The sequence below is a fragment of the Nerophis lumbriciformis genome, linkage group LG01, assembly GCF_033978685.3.
Source record: "Nerophis lumbriciformis linkage group LG01, RoL_Nlum_v2.1, whole genome shotgun sequence".
NCBI classification, from domain to species: domain Eukaryota; kingdom Metazoa; phylum Chordata; class Actinopteri; order Syngnathiformes; family Syngnathidae; genus Nerophis; species Nerophis lumbriciformis.
In genome coordinates this window covers 28,961,417-28,983,622 of record NC_084548.2, presented here as the reverse complement: position 1 = coordinate 28,983,622, position 22,206 = coordinate 28,961,417, and the positions used below count along the sequence as shown (strand labels likewise).

General features: G+C 40.7%; 1 protein-coding gene across 1 annotated transcript; it reads right to left on the bottom strand.

Moving 5' to 3' along the window:
• Positions 1 to 745: 745 nt before the first annotated feature.
• cavin2b (caveolae associated protein 2b) lies at positions 746 to 19,674 on the bottom strand. The gene is made up of 6 exons (XM_061978664.1): positions 19,347 to 19,674; positions 9,270 to 9,410; positions 9,057 to 9,158; positions 7,920 to 8,180; positions 2,764 to 2,916; positions 746 to 2,691 (listed from the first exon to the last, which is right to left on the bottom strand). Exons 1-6 carry the CDS (start codon positions 19,578 to 19,580, stop codon positions 2,401 to 2,403), a joined length of 1,182 nt encoding a protein of 393 aa, XP_061834648.1. The 5' UTR covers positions 19,581 to 19,674; the 3' UTR covers positions 746 to 2,400.
• Positions 19,675 to 22,206: the final 2,532 nt, after the last annotated feature.

Here is a 22,206-nt window from a genome sequence, read left to right as displayed (position 1 = left end):
AAGATGCACATTTTACATGGCTAATGTTTGACTATGGCAGCTAAAACATTTAAAAACAATACTACTTCTTGTAGGCTGAAATGTTAAACATTTCTCACTGACGCAGCTGACAGTGCATGATCAAACTGTTCTTTTTTGTAGTTTGTAAAGTAAACTATGAGGAGTTGTGCTGCCTTATCTGACATCATGTCACTTTACAGCGTGTAGTTCGAATGCAGTCACGTGACTGCCAGGCTCCATTTGATTGGTGAAACAGAATCACGTGACAATTCCCGCTGTAAGAAGTCTCTCTACCGAGCCAAACGTCGTCTTTGCAATCAGTAATCAATCGATTATAAATGAATATAATGATTTTATAAATGAATGTAGCGATCAGATTGTGTGACGGATTAAAAGTATTGTTTCTTTTTTTTACATAAATACTCAAGTAAAAGTAAAAAGTATGGTGCTTTAAAACCACTCTGACAAGTACAATTTCTCTAATAAATTACTTAAGTAAATGTAACAGAGTAAATGTAGCGAGTTATTACCTACCTCTGTAACTTGGTATATGTTAAAGACAAACTATCAATAATTGTTGAGACACGGGGAACGGGTAGAGTTAAATAAGCTCTGCTTCTTTGTACTCCTTTTCATGCATATTGAATTGTGCAGTTGTAAACATTTGATGTAACTTTGTCAAGCATGCTGGAAATAAATAAACCATAAGTTTAAGTTCAAATTAAAAGACACAAGAAAGTGCAAGTGATAGTCACAATGGTTTATTTTTGTCTTTTAGGTACAATAAAATCTAAATATTCTTTGGTTGCAAAGCTTTTTATACATGTAAGAAAAGTGTTAAAATGTATAAGTGAAAGCCATCTAAACCACTTCAAACTGGTTTGTCAAAGTGAGCGGTAAGCCATGGCGAGCCATTGAAAAGTGAGCATGTTGTGACACACATCTTTATTTCTTGACATGTCATGGAATGTTGTCAGAACCTTGTGGTAATGTTTTGGGTATATGTTTTTGGATCTATTTAAAATGTTGAATTCAATTAGTATTTTTTAAGGTATATAAATGCTAAGAATGTGAAAGTGCTTTAGTTAATAACAGCATGAATACAGTGGTACCTCAGTTTTCCTTAGTAATTAGTTCCAAAAGATCTGACCAAAACCAAAATCGTACAAAAAACAATGTTCTCCAAAAAAGTAATGTAAATTCAATTAATCCATTCCCAACACCCACAAATATGAACACAATTTTCATAGAGAATATTTATACTTTTGCATGCAAAAACCATGTGAAATTCAATAATAAATGAGGAATGAAATGGACAAATTCAAATTTAACATTACTTTTGCCTTAATTAAAAACTCTTCTTGGCAAAGACGGTAATGGAAGGAAATGGAGTTCTTGGTTTCATTAGTGTTTCTCACCTTCTTTTTAAAGTGCTGGCAATCACAACTTTCTTTAGTCCCTTAGTGGATTATTGGACACTTGAATTTGTGTGATGACACGTGGCCCAATGGACTACCTTGTTACCAGGGGTGCATTGGCCATCTTGGAGTTTTCCCAGGGTGCCAATTACTAATGGGTCAATGGACAGCCGTTTTTTTTACATTTCCATCCATCCATCCATTTTCTACCGCTTGTCTCTTTTTTTGGGGGTCGCGGGGGGGTGCTGGAGCCTATCTCAGCTGCATTCGGGCGGAAGGCGGGGTACACCCTGGACAAGTCGCCAGGTCATCACAGGGCCAACACAGATAGACAGACAACATTCACACTCATATTCACACACTAGGGCCAATTTAGTGTTGCCAATCAACCTCTCCCCGGGTGCATGTTTTTGGCGGTGGGAGGAAGCCGGAGTACCCGGAGGGAACCCACGCAGTCACGGGAAGAACATGCAAACTCCACACAGAAATATCCCGAGCCCGGGATCGAACTCAGGACTACTCAGGTATTGTATTGTGAGGCACATGCACTAACCCCTATTAATACTTTTTTTGCAGCGGGGAAAGAAATAGAGAAAATGGAGAACGAAAGTAAAAAATAGGTGGTGCAAAGAAATTCGGAGATAGGAAAAAAAAAGCTATAGTGACACAGCCAGCGCAAGGCAGGATTATGTTATGTCTGCAGGGGTAGCCGGCACATATCTGCGCACGGATTGCTATAAAATGTTTGTCCAAATTCGCCCATGCTTGTTAAAACCGAATGTTTGGCCATACAGTATACGAAAACCGGCAACAATTTTAGCCAACATTTTTGCCAAAGACCGAATCACCCAAAAATGTGGGGTATACGAAAACCGAGGTACCACTTTCTAACAAGGTTCGCTCCAGTGTTTTTGTGCTAGATACGACAACACTGTTTTGTGTGCATGTTAGCATTGCGTTGACAGAACATGTGAACAAACTCTTATTTCTCAAGTGATGCTGAAGGCTCCTCCTTGCGTTCCTGCACCTGAGGCAGTGTAGTAGACATAGCATACTCCTCACTGATGCCTTCAGATGTCGTGCTGACGTTCACACACGAAGGCTCTTCCTCCTGCTGCTCTGCCGGCGCTGCCTGGTTTTGGACCTCTGTGAAGACAACCTCCTGCTCATCGCTGCCCGGCGAGGACAGTCGGATGTCCTCTTCAGGGAGTGCAATCTCCTTCATCTGGTCGGGATGTTCTTCAGGAGGCTGGGAGTCAGAGTTGTTGTGAGGCTGGAAATACATACAGTTCAGAGGTCAACACATGAAGAGTCCAAAGTCACAAAAGGTCAGTTGAGGTCATACCTTTTTGATGCCAAAGGTCAGAGGGGACACCTTCAGGCTGGATGTTTTCTGTTTGATCTTCTCTCGTTGCTCAGCCGAAACAATTTTGGTTCCAATCTTTGTCATCTTTTTCTCAATGTTTTGTCGTGAAAACGCCTTCTTCAGGCTGTCAACCTGCACACACACGACAATAAGATTTAATTATGTATATATTGGGGCTGTCAAAGTTAAAGTCTATGTATCTCTCTAATCCGCTGAATGGAGGGGCTTCAGCATGCCAAAGAATTTAAAGTAAATCAATTGCTAAGCGGGGGCTGTTAATTGCTCCTTTGTCCGGAAATGTGCAACCAAATCCTGGACCTGAGCTTCAATGCTCCCAGACACCCTCTGATTTTAAATCATTGCCTGGTCTGAAATATGTTCATTTGAATGTACGAGCTTACTACCAAATATGGACATGTTCAGAATTTGGGTGCAATTAATAGGGGCAGATGTTTTGATTTCAGAAACTTGGCTTACTAATAAGCCTATTACAAATGAAGACATTAACATTAATGGGTATAATGTTTACCGCACCGATAGGCCAAAAAAGGTGGGGGTGTAGCTATTTATGTAAAATCCAGATACAATGCTTCAATTGTTCTTTCTCAGGCAAACTGTAAACAAATTACATTTTTGGCTCTGGATGTAGAAATAGTAAAATCACTACATATTACTGTGGTTGGGTGTTACAGGCCTCCATCTGCTTCAAAGGAGGTGCTTGAGTCATTAAACAGCTTTGGATAAGTAAAATTAAACTGAATTATTTAAATCAGGAGATTTTAACTGGGACTGGTTAAATGCAGCTTCAGATTAATTTAAAAGGTTTTGGATTCTGTTAATCTCACCCAGTTGGTCAATTTTCATGAGTTCTCTTCGTTGGGTGTATTCTGTAATGATTTGAGTGATCATTGTGTTACTGCTGCATGTAGAAATACTAGGACTCTGAAGTGCGAGTCTCGTATTGTTTGCAGAAGGAATCCTACAAATTTTAATTAACAAGCCTTTTGTCGTGATTTGTCTATTGTGGACTGTGAACATATATATCTAGTAAGAGATGTACAGCTTGCTTGGACGTTTTTAAAGACATTTTCATGCAAAGTATTAATAAACGTGCACCTTTGAAGAAATACAGAGTGAAGGGACGAGAAAATCCCTGGTTTTCTCCAGAACTGGCAGACATCATTCATGGGCATGGGCATGGGATAAGGCGAGATAAAAGTAACTGCCACTGATTGGTCATATTTTAGACAGCTTTGAAATCAATGCACTTCGCTTTTTATCACAAAGGCCAAATCAGAATATTTTTTGTTTGTCACCACTGAGAACCTCAACAACGCACAGAAATTTAGGAAGGTGATTACATGTATTTTACCACATTTGTACTTAAAGAATCAGTGCCAGTTTATGATCGAATTGAAGTCTTGAATTGTTTTAACCAGCATTTTTTATCGTCTGGTTCTCTATTTGACTCAAAAGGGACAACTATGGGGAATTCGCTGGGTTTCAAATTATTTAGAAAACAGAACCCAGTGTCTCCGGGCATTCAATCGATTGCAACTGGCCTGTTTGGTTGGTCTTAGAAGACGTTTCGCCACTCGTCCGAGTAGGCTTTATCAGTTCATGCTCATTGACTTAGATTGGTCAGATCCAGACTAGATGTGACCAATATGAGCACAAACTGATGAAGCCTACTCGGATCAGCGGCAAAACATCTTCTAAGACAAACCAAACGGTCCAGTTGCAATCGATTAAATGCCCTGAGATGACAATGACCTGGATGAATGAGAACATTCATTGACAGGACCCAGTGTATTAAATCCAAGGGCCTTTTTTCAGAATTTGTCACTGCTCATAAGGGAGTGCCTCAGGGATCTGTTTTGGGGCCCCTCTTATGTATATTGTACATCAATGATCTCAACATTCTCTGATGCTAATATGCATTTTTAGCTGACGATACAATTATTTATTGCTCTGGATCATCTCTTGAACAGGCTGTTAATTCCCTGCAGAAAGCTTTTGTCGCCGTGCGGAATTCACTAATTTAATTAAAACTGGTTCTCAATGCTGGCAAAGACAAAACTTATTCTGTTTTCCAAACATAGTGAGGTGCCTCAAACTAAAGGGAATATCATAGAAGTGGAGCATGAATATAAAAACCTTGGTGTTTTAATTGAGGACTCCCTCACTTGTAAACCGTTTATTGATAAACTGGTGAAGAAACTAACTTATATTGGGGGTTTTCTTCCGTAATAAGAGATGCTTTTCTTTTAGTGTAAAAAACCGCCTTGTCTCTGCCACATTTTTATCTGGGCTAGATTATGGCGATCTTTTTTATATGAATGCTACTCGTTCCTGTCTTCAGATGGTCGACTCTGTTTGCCATGCTTCTTGAGGTTCATCACAAACTGTAGAGCCATGACACACCACTGTGACTTTTACTCTCGGGTAGGATGGCCTTCTCTGTCCACAAGGAGACCGTGTCATTGGTACACTTTTATTAACAAGGTTCTTCTGGGACTATTGCCTGATTACATTTGTACATTGATTTCACAGAGAAGTACAAACTCTTATGCACTGAGATCCAACGATCAGCTGTTGCTCTCTGTGTCCCTTTTGCTCCGATTGAGCTAGGAAAAAAAGCTTCTGTCTATGCAGCTCCAAGCGCTTGGAACATGTTACAAAGAGACTGGAAGCTGACTGAATTTTACTTTGCTGCCTCCAGGACTCCCTTGAAAAAGAGGTTTTTAATCTCAAATGGGATTTTTTTCTGGTTAGATAAAAAGAACAACCCACTCAATGCTCTCCCATTGACTGACAGACAGACAGACACACAGTGTTGAAGCTGAGCGACTGACTACAATAGGAGTGGGTTGTTCCACTGCAGCCAAACCAGACAATTATTGGATACATTCCTGGGTGTATCTCGTGTGAGAGGAAGAGGTCTGCTGAAAATGATAGAAAGCGCCACTTTACAAAGCAACTAACGCTGTGGTCAAAGTTGGGGTTGTCACATAACACATTTTAAGATACTCAACACTCTACTGCTATCTGGCGGCTAAATTTGTCATGTTTCATGTGTCAGATAAACCGCAACAAATGGGGCTAAACAAATCCCCTTTCTACTACCCAATACACATATTTACACTTAATTCCGTATCACTGACATGTCACGAATAAGATACTTCTTACTAGGGCTGGGCGATATATCGATATGTGCGATATATTGCGGGTTTGTCTCTGTGCGATATAGAAAATGACTATATCGTGATATTCGAGTATGCGTTCTCACGCAGTTGCTTTTAGCATTACACTACAGGCTCTCCTCGCTCTTTCCTGTGTCTCCTTCTCACAGACAGCAAGCGCAGCTTCTACACACGTCACATACTGTCAACGTCATACGTCACATACGTATACGCCCTCACGCAGCAAAGAGGTAGCAGCATGGCTAACGTTAGCTGTGATGCTAGCGGTAATACGAGAGAAAGAAGGTGCGAATCTGGTAACAAATGAAGGAATAATTAATTCCCCCAAAAAACAGTAGGGGGTCCATCGTCTGACGGTGGTTTGGCTTCAAGTGGGAATATGTCGAACAGACAACCGTAATTTGTCAAGTGTGGGGCGAAAGCATTGCTATAAAAAGTAGCATTACTGCTAATATGTAGCATCATTTGAAAAGTCACCTGGTAGAGAATGAACAGTGCTTACTCCGCATGTCAACATCTCCGTTCGGTGCCACACGCCCACACCATCAAAATGCAGAGGCAAACATTTCCAGATAAACACCGTATGAAAAAAATAGTGATTTTTTTAGTTGTGATTTCCTTCTCTGCATGAAAGTTTTAAAGTAGCATATATTAATGCAGTATGAAGAAGAATGTTTTAATGTAGACACATAGAATCATCATACTGCTGTGATTATATGCATCAAGTGTTCATTCAAGGCTAAGGCAAAATATCGAGATATATATCGTGTATCGCGATATGGCCTTAAAATATTGCAATATTAAAAAAAGGCCATATCGCCCGGCCCTACTTCTTACTTTACTTCGTATCCCCGACATGTCACCAAGAAGATTTATCCGATTTCACTCCTTATTACTGACATGCCACGAAGAAGATTTTTCTGGCTTTACTTAATATTACCAACATGTTACCTTGCTTTTGTCTTCTGAGGTGTTATCATGACACAAGTAAGAACCTTTACAGTTCACACTAACTTGTTCTGGCCTGTTGTGTTTAATTTGATCATAGTTGATCACATGTGAACACACCACACCACATGCTAGCACATTTCACTGCAGATGCAAGACTTTCCACAATATGGGGAAACAGGGCAATTGTAGCTCTTATGGGTTTACAATAGCAATTGTCTAAAACCGGTGTGCCTAAACGTTTTGCCTTCAAGGGCCAAAGTTAGAATGTGCCAATCACAGCAATTTTAAGCATACTGCAGAAACCTTGATCGAGTAGTTTAGCTCCATAATGCCATAACATACATATTAGGTAGTGACGTGAAAGGAAACTAGTTTGCATTGAGTGCATGCCATACAGTAAATGACTGTGTGAGCTTGAAGTAGGTCAGTATGTATGTATGTATTCCAATTTGGGAAGTCAGCCTTTGAAGGGCCCAACAAAACCCGTCTGCGAGCCAAATTTGGCTTCCGGGTCCCAGTTTTTTCACTACTTATGTTGCGGCCACATTTCCTGGTGGTTGCTAAGAGACGGGGATGGGTTTCGAGTTTGAATTACGCGCTTAACTCAGAAATACATTTGAGGTTGATTTAATACTGTATGTCACAGGAATAAGATGGCATGAACGGTACAAAATCAAGCGTAATGGCAGAAAATGAAGAGTTTAATAAAGCGTATAAAAGCGGTAAACAAAAATACGGCATCCGAACCTGGCCTCTCTCCTGTTTCCTATTTCCTGCCCTGACACAGGTGAATGCAAGTTCTTAATTACTTCCTGTCAGGTAAATCGCATAGCCACAACCATTCCACATGTGACCAGTAACTCTCTCATCCCAGCAGACACCCCCCCCTACACACACACATTGCTCCTAAAAACCTAATTTTGGCTCCTACATCTAGTTTAAAAGAGGCAATACAACACATTCTTCCTGTGGGTGTCTTACCTTCTTCAAACTGGAGCGTTTCAGTTTCTCAGCTCTGGACTTTTCCATGTTCTCCAGGTCATGAGGCCACATCTCCTCCTCCAGATCCTCCTCCAGACCCACATCCTCGTCAGATGATAAGTCGATGGTATGGAGGCCACCCTCCGAGGGCTGATCACCTTCAACCCCTGGTGCTGGCTCCTCCCCTTCTTCTAGAATCTCATCACGAGGGAATGGTGGAGGATCCTTCACAAAGACACTGGAGGGAATCTCGTTCTCCTCCTGAAAGGGACAGCACAGGCACCACAAACACACCTTAACACTGAACTGCTAATCACTCTGGTGTAGGTGGTAAAGAAACACACACATGTTAACACACACATATGCTAACACACACATATGCTAATATACACATGTTTTAGCATGGCTATATGGAATTTGGAGAATGTGGATTTTGTGTGATACCCAGGCGTATGCTTCTCAGAGATCTCTGGTTCCATCCCAAGGAATGCCAGACCACATGATCTCATGGTCCATCACAGGGAATGAAAGTAGATTAAATGATTTAATGTTGATAGAGAAGCACAGACATGCTTACATATGTATGCTAACACACATGCATTAGCATGACTGTAAGGAATTTGGAGAATGTTGAGTATTGGTGAGAGAACCCAGGCTTATGGTTCCCAGTGAGCTCCTGTTCCATCCCCGAAAATGCTAGATGATCAAATGATCTCTTGTTCCATCCCGAGAAATGCCAGATCACATGAACTCATGTTCTATTAGAAAAAAATCATCAGAGTGAGCACGTGATTTCCATCCCGGGATGAGAGACCACACATTCCCATGTTCCATCATAGAAAATAACAGATTACATGAAGTCATGTTCCATCATAGGAAACAACAGATTTTATGAATTTATGTTCCAGTTTAAAAAATAACAGATTACATGAACTCATGTTTTATCAAATAAAGTACGAGATTAAATGAACTAATGTTTCATCAGAGAAAATAACAGCACACATTGTCTCATTCCTTCACAGGAACTCAGTTAATCACAAAATCACAATTTACACTACTGTAGATCAAATGAGGTCATGTTCCATCCCGCAAAATGCCAGTTGATCACAAAGACTGAAATAATTAGAGCTTACAAACCTGAAAGATAAGGACTTTAAAGAGGTTTCTGTTGGCCAGGTGGGCGTGGTTGGCCTCCAGCTTCTTTACCTGTGCACCCTGACGTTCCATCTTGTCACGTACCTGAAACATACATTCATTAATAATAATTTCGAAGGAATGACAATTGTATTAACCATCGACCAGGAAAACCTGGCATCAGGCGTGAACATAATGTAGTAAACTTCAAGGTACCTCCTTCATGGTGACGGAAAGTTTGCGGCTCTTGTCTAGCAGTTTGCTGACGGTGTTGGAGGTGTGAGTGTGACTCTTGGATAGTTTGAACATGTCAGCCTGGATCCCTCTGACCACGCCCTCCATCTCAACCTGGTGCGCCTAAAAACAAATTAAATTTGTCAGGCTATCTGGGCATATCATTTACATATTTTCTGTAATGAAAACGTGTATGTGAGGTTCATAGAATAATGTTTTAGTTAACTATTCAAGAGCAATGTATGGATTATAATCTAAAGCAGGGGTGTCCAAACTACGGCGAGCAGGCCAAGTGCGACTTGCCGGCATCTTCACTCTGGCCAGCGAGACGTCACAAGTTTGTTAAGAAATTGTCGTTACCTTCAAACGTGTGACCATCCTGTGAACGACGGGATACATTTTGGTCAAAGACTGTGCTTTACTCATATTTTTCAAGAGCATAGCATCGATTTTTATGACCCAATCCAAACATCCTTTCCCGCACATTGTGCAACTGCAAATAATCTATATCCAACACAAAAAGTGAACACACGTGGTCTCACATAACACACAGCTTGCCTCCTGAACTATGTGGACATTATTACAATGTCTAAGCCAGGGGTCACCAACCTTTTTGAAACCAAGAGCTACTTCTTGGGTACTGATTAATGCGAAGGGCTACCAGTTTGATACACACTTAAATAAATTGCCAGAAATAGCCAATTTGCTCAATTTACCTTAAACTCTATGTAATTAATAATTAATGATCTTGTGGAAACACTGATCATCTTAATGATTTCTCACAATAAATATATATAGAAACAGATAAATATCAATATGCAACACTTTATTTTTATATTTTCTCTAAGTGCACATTTTTCAAATTGAACATTTTCAAATGATCACTTCTAAGACAGTCAGAGTTTTGTCTCTCTTAGAATTCAAAATGTTGAGCAAAGCGAGACCAGCTTGCTAGTAAATAAATACAATTTACCGGTAAAAAATAGAGACAGCTCACTCGTAAGTGCTGCTATTTGAGCTATTTTTAGAACAGGCCAGCGGGCGAATCATCTGGTCCTTACGGGCGACCTGGTGCCCGCGGGCACCGCGTTGGTGACCCCTGATCTAAGCAGTACACACAATTTTAAAGTACACCCATTTAAATCCACTACCACGTCTGATGGGTAATATGCAAAACACTCTCTTCACACTTTGCACTTTGGCACATTTTAGATGCTTGATATTTTTGATTGATTACAAAATTTTAAGAAGGTCGTCACGGAAGTAAACAATGTAGGGGCCAAGCTAGGGGGAAGGTCACCTACATGGCGGCTTGAGACCTCGCCTGTAGGAGCTCAGAATTGTGGAGTGTAAAATATTGAATGAAATGTAATCTTGCTACAACTGGCTTTTTTTTTTCACTCTCACATTTCACTTTAGGATGTGCAGATCATTTTCAAGTGGATCGCCGATGACAATTATGTCAATACTTACCCAGAATACACTCGGAGTCCAAGTGTATTTTGGTTTAAACAGTCATCAACCGTCTACCACGTGACTTTATCAGTCACTTGTAAACAAGTACAGGTACAGTACAAGAAGCTAGGTGAGACGGATGGTGAGCATTTACTCAAAGTTAACATGAGTGGAATTATTTATAGTAGACATTAGAGATGTAACGGTATTACAAATACCGCCGTATTTCGGTTTCAAAGTCTTCTCAATAATACCGTGACGGTATCAAACGAAAACTTGGTGAGTGTAGTTTCTTCTTGCATTTTAGCATTGGCCGGGTCTGTAAATACACAACATTTCCCAGAACATTGTTTTTGCCAAAACATAACCTCTTTGGTGGAGGTAAGAGAGTATGTGTTCTGTTAAAGCGAAGCGCGTTACTTTTGTTTCGAGCGTATCCAAGGCGACAGATACAGACTCAGCGGGTCTCGTCGCACCGCACGACGGGAGATCACCCCCCAAAAAAATGTTCAACGCGAAACCAAAAAGCTACTTGATACATCCTCAACCCAACCATCTATTTTTCAACTGCTTGTCTGTCGATGTTGCGGGAAGCTGAAGCCTATGCCAGCTGCACTCGGGTGGAAGACAGGGCTGGACAAATTGCCATCTATAACCGTCACCCAGAAAATATATTTGAAGCCAGCGAAGCCAAACATCAGTTTGTGAGGTATTTACATTATTAAAAGTTATATTGTTAGTTAACGTATCTGAGAAACATGTTCCAGATTGATATAAAAATGACCACTGCAGAGGAGACAGCTTCCATTACTATAAAAGTTGAAATACACTAAACTGTACATTATTGTTTTACACTTGTTACACTGGATGTTTACATTGTTACTTTAAATACATCAACTGTAAGTTATTCTTTTAAATATTTGCTTGAAACAGTGTATGTTCCTACACAAGTATTTGCACTTAGAAATACTGGTTTGTAGTCAAAAATATGATTAGAGCATGTTAGCATTATGTGTGTTCAATTACAGTAAGTGTGTTTATCCTAAACATTCCTGCCAATTCATTTTGCACACTATGTATGGAGGTTAAATTTTGTCTTTATTATGAAAGCTTTGGAATCATTTCTATAGTTTGAAGAATATCCATCCGGACACATTTAAATGTTAATCATGTTGTATTATGCCAAGGTGGCCCAGTTAACTGCTTTATTAAGCTGTTTTGCAAGACCCGTGTCACATGACTTAAAAACTTGTCTCCTCATTGGCTGGTTCTGAGACAGGATCGATTGCCTCTGTCTTGGTTTACCGAAATTGAGTCTTGCATTTTGAAGGAGCGAATTTTTCGACACTGAATTTTTTTTTTACACTGAATTTTTATTAATTGATTTTTTTATACACTTAATTTTAAAACACTGGATTTATTTTCAATGAAATTGTCAACATAATTTCATTTGAAAATTTAGTTCCTAAAATTCAAATGCAAAAAATTCAGTTACGTACATAAATTCAGTGTCAAAAAATATTTCATAATAAAAACACAACTTAACCTCCATAGTATGGCCTTTTTAAGTCTTTTTTTTGACAGATAACACAAAAATATCGTACCGTGGCCTTAATGCCTTGATAATATTGTACCCATCCATCCATCCATCCATTTTCTACTGTTACATCCCTAGTAGACATAAAAGTAGAGCAGGAAAGCACAAAGAAAAAGAAAAAAGAGAACAAAGTAAAACCAAATTACAAAAACTGGACACATTGTTTTGTTTGTACTCATGGAGTTAAACCTGACGTGGTTAATGGCAGCGATTCAGGCCTGCCAAATGCGCCAATACTGCCAGCATCAGGGAGCCACCTTTCCAGGTAGCAATTAATTTCTAACAATTACTGTACTACACTATAACAAGGTTTCTGCGGGGCATTAAAAGTCATTAAATGGATTTTGCGAAAATTTTAGCCTTAAATGGCATTTAAAACTTGATGTCCAGAGGCATTAAAAAATGTGTACAATTGTTGGACTGGGCCGATAATAGTACGTCAATCAATCAAGTGGTAAATTAAAAAAACAACTCAATAATTTTGCCGACAGATACATTTCTACTTCTGTCTGTGTGTTCATTTTCTCCGGCTGCAACTTTCAAATTGGATACAAGGGACTTGTAAGTTCCGGTCCGAAAGCGTAAAAAGCGCTGCCTCAATACGGCAAAATTAAACATTCTGGTGGCCCAAACTTTGCCATTATGTGGTCACTGTAGGGATGTAGTCCTCAACTATGACACTATGTTGTGTTAATGAGAAGCTGAGCTTGTTTCATACACGACTCATTTATTTCAGTCATCTCCAGTTCAACACACATGAGCTAACTTGGCTAACATTAGCAGGTCTCGTGACGCAAACACCTCACGTGACCTACGATGGCCTAGGATGGCGAAACAAGGCAATTCTGACGAGACCACAACTCTTTATTCACCGACATTCCCACAGTAAATTAATTAGTTCCTTGAGCTGCCTGACACTTTATACTTAACTTGCTGTCTAATGTACCCATTTTAAACAACTGTGAGGGTGTAAAATACAATCTATTCAAGATGTTTAATTGAATCAGTTTATTTTTAATGCATCTAAAGGATGCAAAAATCATTCTATGATGTGTCTTTTTCTCAAATGTTAATATTACTCATTTATTTCCGAACACATGCATCATTTGCATTCCGATTATGATGTGTATTTATTATTCCATATAACATTTTATCTATTTTTTTCTAAATTAAAAAAGTGTATCGTCCAGTTTGTGGCTAAAATAAGGGATATTTTTTATACAAATGATTGTCGTTACATCACAATCAACTCTCTGCTGTGTGGCGAAAAACGTGTCGTAATTTGTGTGTTTGCCTATATGCGTGTTATGTGTGTCTGTGTGTGTGTGTGTGTGTGTGTGTGTGTGTGTGACCACGCATGTGCAGCCATATGACAGCGTATTGGCGTTTACCCTGGAAAAATTTCTTTAGCATGATTGTGGAATACAGCAAAGTTATCGGAATTTCAAATGAATAAATTCAATATAGAATTTTTTACAAGCCTATACCGCTTGGCCTCATTAGGGTCAGAGGTGAGCTGGAGCCTATCCCAGTTGAGTTTGGGTGAGAAGTAAAGTATACCCTGGACTGGTAACCAGCCAATCCCAGGATATGTACTGTATATACAAAGTGGCATTTATGCTCACACTCACAGCTGCGGACTATTTCCACTGTACTATGAACACAACATGCATGTTTTTAGAACGGGGGAGAAATAAACCTACACAAGCAAGGTTTGACTCCAAACTCCACAATAAGATTTTCCAATGGCGATTCAAACCTGTGACGCTGACATTGTAACCACTAGTCCAACTCACAGTGGATATATGGTAACCTGACTCTCGCCAGATCCTTGTAGTTCGCTGAGCTCCACACAAGGATCTGGGACGTCTGAATAGGAGACGTATTTCAGAAGGCGGGGCTTTGTAAAAAAAAATCATTGTACCGTATTTTTCGGACTATAAGTCGCAGTTTTTTTCATAATTTGGCCGGGCTCCAGTGCGACTTAAATGTTTTTTTCCTTTTTTGTTATGCATTTTCGGCAGGTGCGACTTACACTCCGGTGCGACTTATACTCCGAAAAATACGGTATGTGATTGGATAAACCACTTGTCCGTTATCTTGAATGACGTGCTACTTCAACCACTCACATCAAAAATCAACCCGTTACGCTGCGAAATCCAAACCCGGTCGGAAGAAGAGCCAAAACATCCTTGCCACCAATAAATGCCTTCAAAACCGTTCTCTGTTTATCTTTTAAATAATTAATATTCGATAGATTCGACAAAACAGTTGCAATAGCAGAATTAATGTCAGCACACGATCCTGATTGGTTCATAATTTTTTGCTATCTGGAAGGAGTTTGCAATGCCTTCGAGCCCAGGCCCTTGTGTGGAGCTCAGCGAACTACAAGGGTCTGGCGAGAATCAGGTTACTAATCTAAAGCATAATTGTGGAATAGAGCAAAGTTATCAGAATTTCAATTCATTGTATCGATTTAGGGCAGCACGGTGGAAGAGGGGTTAGTGCGTCTGCCTCACAATACGAAGGTCCTGAGTAGTCCTGGGTTCAATCCCAGGCTCGGGATCTTTCTGTGTGGAGTTTGGATGTTCTCCCCGTGACTGCGTGGGTTCCCTCCGGGTACTCCGGCTTCCTCCCACTTCCAAAGACATGCACCTGGGGATAGGTTGATTGGCAACACTAAATTGGCCCTAGTGTGTGAATGTTGTCTGTCTATCTGTGTTGGCACTGCGATGAGGTGGAGACTTGTCCAGGGTGTACCCGGCCTTCCGCCCGATTGTAGCTGAGATAGGCTCCAGCGCCCCCCGCGACCCCGAAGGGAATAAGCGGTAGAAAATGGATGGATGGATGGATGTATCGATTTAGAATTTGGCAGACATGAATCAATTCAATTTAGAACTTTTTACAAGCCTATACCGCTTGGCCTCATTAGGGTCAGAGGTGAGCTGGAGCCTATCCCAGCTAGGGTGACCAGGTGTCCGGATTTAGGCCAGACAGTCCGGATTTTTAATGCCCTGTCCGGCGTCCGGCGCAGCATCAAGCCGGACACGTATTTGTCCTCCTTTTTGAGGCACTGGGCTTGAAGAGCGGAGTTTTTTCATCTTTGCTGGGCTGCAGCGCAATAGCCAATCAAAGACCGTAAAAAATGCCCCAACGCAGTAACATATCAAATGATTGGCTAAGAGCGGTGTCGGATACAAATCTGCTTATCATTGGTTAAAAAAGTAAACAAGGGTTCATGTGCTTCTGCGGCATGACATTGACAGAAAGTTAGCATCATGCCAAAACGCAAGACCTCGTTTGATTCTGAATGGATAAAAGAGCACGAATTTATAACGAAAAGCAGTCGAGACTCATTCCATGGCTTCTGCACACTTTGTCGATGTGATGTCGACGTAAGTAGTCAGGGGAAAGCTGCAATTGAACGGCATGCGGGTACAGATAAACATAAAAGTAATAAACGTGCGGCAGGTACCTCTTCAATGAGGACATTTTTTCGTGAAGTTTCGTCGCCCCTGGATGACAAGATAACCGCTGCGGAGCTGTGCAAGGTGTACCATGCTGTAAAGCAGTGGTTCTCAAATGGGGGTACGCGTACCCCTGGGGGTATGTAATGTAATGTAAGTTCATAAACTGAACATCAAATCAAGTAGGCTATTCCATTCATTACCATAAATCCAGAGTTTCGCCCATGCCATGGTTTGACCCTCACTAAAATGTCTGTCAAAAAGAACTGTGAAAAGAAATGCAACAATGCAATATTCAGTGTTGACAGCTAGATTTTTTGTGGACATGTTCCATAAATATTGATGTTAAAGATTTCTTTTTTTGTGAAGAAATGTTTAGAATTAAGTTCCTGAATCCAGATGGATCTCTATTACAATCCCCAAAGAGGGCACTTTAAGTTGATGATTACTTCTATGTGTAGACATCTTTATTTATAATTGAATCACTTGTTTATTTTTCAACAAGTTTTTAGTTATTTTATATATTTTTTTCCAAATAGTTCAAGAAAGACCACTACAAATGAGCAATATTTTGCACTGTTATACAATTTAATAAATCAGAAACTGATGACATAGTGCTGTATTTTACTTCTTTATCTCTTTTTTTCAACCAAAAATGCTTTGCTCTGATTAGGGGGTACTTGAATTAAAAAAATGTTCACAGGGGGTACATCACTGAAAAAAGGTTGAGAACCACTGCTGTAAAGCATCACCAGCCCTACAGAAGTTTAGACTGCGGCATGAAAGTGGACCGGGAGATTTTCAGTGACTAGCCCACAGTTAAAGGGATGGCCTGTGGCCGAACAAAAGCCAAGGCATTGTGCGAGAACGTCATCACTCACTATTTGGTACAGGAACATACCGACTACATAAAAGAAAACAACCTACCCTTTTCCGTGGCAACCGACGCCTCAAATAAAGCAACAAACAAGTGTTTTCCCATTGTGGTAAGGTATTTTCACTTTGATGAAGGCATCCAACATGTCCTGTTGGATTTTTATAGTGACAGCAACGAAACGTCAGAAGCCATAACAAACCAGCTGCTGGCAAAACTTGAGATGTCTGGCTTAGAGGTGAAAAACATGTCTGCATATGCAGCAGACAATGCCAGTGTCAATTGTGGCAAACACAACAGTGTGTATCAGAAGCTGAAACTGAGCCAAAAAGATGTGCTCCCTGCAAACTGTTTGGCCCATATTCTGCATAACGCAACCAGATATGCAGCAAGCAGCCTTGATGTTGATGTGGACAATTTTTTGTGTCATTTTTTTTAAATTATATATGTTAACTACATTTAAGTCCACACATGTTATGCTTTGTGGCACTCTGCACTTGAAAAGATTCATCTCAGTGGTCACTTTTTGAACACCACAATGTATTGAATAAATACAAATACTGTTAACAAACACTTGACTTTAATATTTTTTCCTATTCAGCCACACAAACATCATCTTTAAACCACTCAAAATTGTACTATAAATAAGAGTATACCAGAGTCCTATGTACACCATAGTAATTTATTGATATGCCGCATAATGTCCTCCTTTTTGGTGTCATGGAAATGGTCACCCTAATCCCAGCTGATTTTGGGTGAGAGGTAAAATATACCCTGGACTGGTCACCAGCCAATCCCAGGATATGTACTGTACATACAAAGTAGCATTTATGCTCACACTATTTCCACTGTACTATGAACACAACATCCATGTTTTTAGAACGAGGGAGGGAAAAAACCCTACACAAGCACGGTTAGACACCAAACTCCACACTAAGATTTTCCAACGGCGATTCAAACCTGTGACGCTGACGTTGTAACCACTAGTCCAACGTCACAGTGGATATATGGAGACTGTAGTTGTCTCCTTCCTGATAAATGTTGCCTTAAACGAGCAATAGAACCCACCTAGTACTGGGCCATGCATGTATTCTTGTGTGGTGTCATGCATGCAACACAATCTTTACCAGGGGTCACCAACCTTTTTGAAACAAGAGCTACTTCTTGGGTACTGATTAATGCGAAGGGCTATCAGTTTGATACACACTTAAATACATTGCCAGAAATAGCCAATTTGCTCAATTTACCTTTAACTCTGTTATTATTAATAATTAATGATATTTATCTTTGTGGAAACACTGATCATCTTAATGATTTCTCACAATAAATATATATATAGAAACAGATAAATATCAATATGCAACACTTTATTTTTATATTTTCTCTAAGTGCACATTTTTCAAATTGAACATTTTCAAATGATCACTTCTAAGACAGTCTTGTGAAATCACAATATCCCATTTTAACTAGCTAGCCACTAAAATTTTTTAACAAATCATGAATTACTTTGCACCATGTTTGTACAAATAATAACTCATGTAAAATACAAAAGTCAACTCTCAAATGTTTAAATAAATCATGTCACACTTTGAACTGGACACCAAATCTGTTATCTGTTTCTTTGTCAGTTAGTGAAGACCAAGTCTTTAAAATATTTTCTTGGATTTTCAAATTCTATTTGAGTTTTGTCTCTCTTAGAATTAAAAATGTCGAGCAAAGCGAGACCAGCTTGCTAGTAAATAAATAAAATTGAAAAAATACAGGCAGCTCACTGGTAAGTGCTGCTATTTGAGCTATTTTTAGTACAGGCCAGCTGGCTAGTCATCTGGTCCTTACGGGCAACCTGATGCCCGCGGGCACCGCGTTGGTGACCCCTGATCTATACAGTGATGCAGATTGGACATTTTCCACATTTGGTCATTTTAAAACATTTTAGTGGTTTTTTTGATTGATTGAAACTTTTATTAGTAGATTGCACAGTACAGTACATATTCCGTACAATTGACCACTAAATGGTAACACCCGAATAAGTTTTTCAACTTGTTGAAATCGGGGTCCATGTTAATCAATTCATGTTACAAATATATACTATCAGCATAATACAGTCATCACACAAGTTAATCATCAGAGTATATACATTGAATTATTTACAATCCGGGGGTGGGATGTGGAGGGGGTTAGGTTGGGTTGCTATCAGCATACTTCAGTCATCAACAATGATATAATCTGAGAAATGGACATTGTAACAGTGTAGGTCTCACTTGGTAGGATATTACAATGAATCGATTAACGTGGACCCCGACTTAAACTAGTTGAAAAACGTATTCGGGTGTTACCATTTAGTGGTCAATTGTACGGAATATGTACTATACTGTGCAATCTACTAATAAAAGTTTCAATCAATCAATAAACATGTACAGTGAGCGGTGACCATAGTGAGCTCGGAAAGCATAAGAACAAGTTTTAGGCTCTGTGGCCTTGACAATGGACAGTGAATACTGCAATAAAATGTAACAAACATTCAGGAAGTGTTGTCAAGTCTTTTAGCAAAAACACGTTTTTTTTTTGTTCTTCATCCACTTTTTGCGGCTCACATTTGCGAAAGTTGACCCCTTACAACACAGTTCGGACCAGAAGTGTGCGGTGCGGCCCCACCCTTCACTCACCTCCATCTTGTGCTGGTTCTCCTGCACGACGTCCAGCATGTTGACCAGCTTGTCCAGTAAAGTGAGGACCGTGATGGGGTTGACAGGTTCCTGACCCATCTTCTCCAGGTCAAATCCAGCCATGTCCAAGGTCGGTTTCTCTGGGTTCTTCTGGTCTTTCAGCGGCTCCTGCGGCTCCTGGACCTGGGGAGGGACCACCAGGTCCTGGTTTTCGTGGGGGTCAGTGGTCACCATAGTCTTGTGGGCCTGAACGGCGTCCTCGGTCCTCAGAGGTAGCAGCTGGACAGGAAAGTTGTGCAGTGTGAAAAACAGTGGAAACTTTGAGTGTTTGTGTGAGCTGAGCTCCGCCCTAAGTCCCTGCTAGGAATGCATGCCTTTAACTCCTGCACTGCCAGGTTGCTCCGCACACAATACAGGACTACTTAGACTTTCCAGTCACTTCAAACGACAGGAAACAACTGCCACACATCTGTTTTAGTCTGATCGTAGAATAAAACATGGTGTCCTTAAAATCTCGAAAAATCGGGAGAAATGCCTGAATATTCGCTGGTTTGTTTAGTTCAGTGTTTTTCAACCACTGTGAGACACAGTCTGGTGTGCCATGGGAGATGATCTAATTTCACCTATTTGGGTAAAAAATATTTTTTGCAAACCAGTAAGATCCTACCTCAGCATTTAAGTCCCATCTTAAAACTCATTTGTATACTCTAGCCTTTAAATAGACCCCCCCTTTTAGACCAGTTGATCTGCCGTTTCTTTTCTCAATCAATCAATCAATCAATCAATCAATGTTTATTTATATAGCCCTAAATCACAAGTGTCTCAAAGGGCTGCACAAGCCACAACGACATCCTCGGTACAGAGCCCACATAAGGGCAAGGAAAAACTCACCCCAGTGGGACGTCGATGTGAATGACTATGAGAAACCTTGGAGAGGACCGCATATGTGGGTACCCCCCCCCCCCCCCCCCCTAGGGGAGACCGAATGCAATGGATGTCGAGTGGGTCTGACATAATATTGTGAGAGTCCAGTCCATAGTGGATCCAACATAATAGTAAGAGTCCAGTCCATAGTGGGGCCAGCAGGACACCATCCCGAGCGGAGACGGGTCAGCAGCGCAGAGATGTTCCCAACCGATGCACAGGCGAGCGGTCCACCCCGGGTCCCGACTCTGGACAGCCAGCACTTCATCCATGCCCCCCCCCCCCCCCTCCACAAAGGAGAGGGGAGCAGAGGAGAAAAGAAAAGAAATGGCAGATCAACTGGTCTAAAAGGGGAGTCTATTTAAAGGTTAGAGTATACAAATGAGTTTTAAGATGGGACTTAAATGCTTCTACTGAGGTAGCATCTCTAACTGTTACCGGGAGGGCATTCCATAGTACTGGAGCCCAAATAGGAAAACGCTCTATAGCCCGCAGACTTTTTTTGGGCTCTGGGAATCACTAATAAGCCAGAGTTCTTTGAACGCAGATTTCTTGCCGGGACATATGGTACAATACAATCGACAAGATAGGACGGAGCTAGACCGTGTAGTATTTTATACGTAAGTAGTAAAACCTTAAAGTCACATCTTAAGTGCACAGGAAGCCAGTGCAGGTGAGCCAGTATAGGCGTAATATGATCAAACTTTCTTGTTCTTGTCAAAGGTCTAGCAGCCGCATTTTGTACCAACTGTAATCTTTTAATGCTAGACATAGGGAGACCCAAAAATAATACGTTACAGTAGTCGAGACGTAACGAACGTATGAATAATGATCTCAGCGTCGCTAGTGGATAAAATAGAACAAATTTTAGCGATATTACGGAGATGAAAGAAGGCTGTTTTAGTAACACTCTTAATGTGTGACTCAAATGAGAGAGTTGGGTCTAAGATAATACCCAGATTCTTTACTGAGTCGCCTTGTGTAATTGTTTGGTTGTCAAATGTTAAGGTGGTATTATTAAATAAATGTCGGTGTTTAGCAAGACCGATAATCAGCATTTCCGTTTTCTTGGCGTTGAGTTGCAAGAAGTTAGCGGACATCCATTGTTTAATTTCATTAAGACACGCCTCCAGCTGACCACAATCTGGCGTGTTGGTCAGCTTTAGGGGCATGTAGAGTTGGGTGTCATCAGCATAACAATGAAAGCTAACACCGTATTTGCGTATGATGTCGCCTAGCGGCAGCATGTAAATACTAAAGAGTGCAGGGCCAAGAACCGAACCCTGAGGAACTCCGCACGTTACCATAACATAGTCCGAGGTCACATTATTATGGGAGACGCACTGCATCCTGTCTTTTCTGCTCTGCCCCCCTCTCCTTCGTGGAGGGAGGCGGGGGGGCACAGGTTCGGTGGCCACGGATGAAGTGCTGGCTGTCCAAAGTCGGGACCCGGGGTGGACCGCTCGTCTGTGTATCGGTTGGGGACGTCTCTGTGCTGCTGACCTGTCTCCGCTCGGGATGGTCACCTGCTGGCCCCACTATGGACTGGACTCTCACTATTATGTTAGATCCACTATGGCAGTGGTTCTTAACCTGGGTTCGATCAAATCCTAGGGGTTTGGTGAGTCGGGCTCAGGGGTTCGGCGCAGGTCAAAACACACCCGACTCATCGTGTAAATAAAAACTTCTCCCTATCGGCGTATTACGGACACGGCAATAGCAGAAGTCAGACTGATTTGCAGGTGTGTAATTTGTTGTGAGTTTATGCACTGTGTTGGTTTTGTTCTTTGAACAAGGTGATGTTCATGCACGGTTCATTTTGTGCACCAGTAAAAAAACATGGTAACACTTTAGTATGGGGAACATATTCACCATTAATTAGTTGCCTATTAACATGCAAATTAGTAACATATTGGCTCTTAACTAGTCATTATTA

Bases quoted from the DNA above. Each gene is read 5' to 3' on its own strand.
- cavin2b (XM_061978664.1), bottom strand. From the start codon at position 19,580: ATGGTGACCACTGACCCCCACGAAAACCAGGACCTGGTGGTCCCTCCC. The intron at 9,411-19,346 runs GTGAGTGAAGGG...ATTTGTTTTTAG, and splicing joins AGAACCAGCACAAGATGGAG to GCGCACCAGGTTGAGATGGA. The intron at 2,692-2,763 runs GTATGACCTCAA...ATGTATTTCCAG, and splicing joins TGACCTTTGGCATCAAAAAG to CCTCACAACAACTCTGACTC.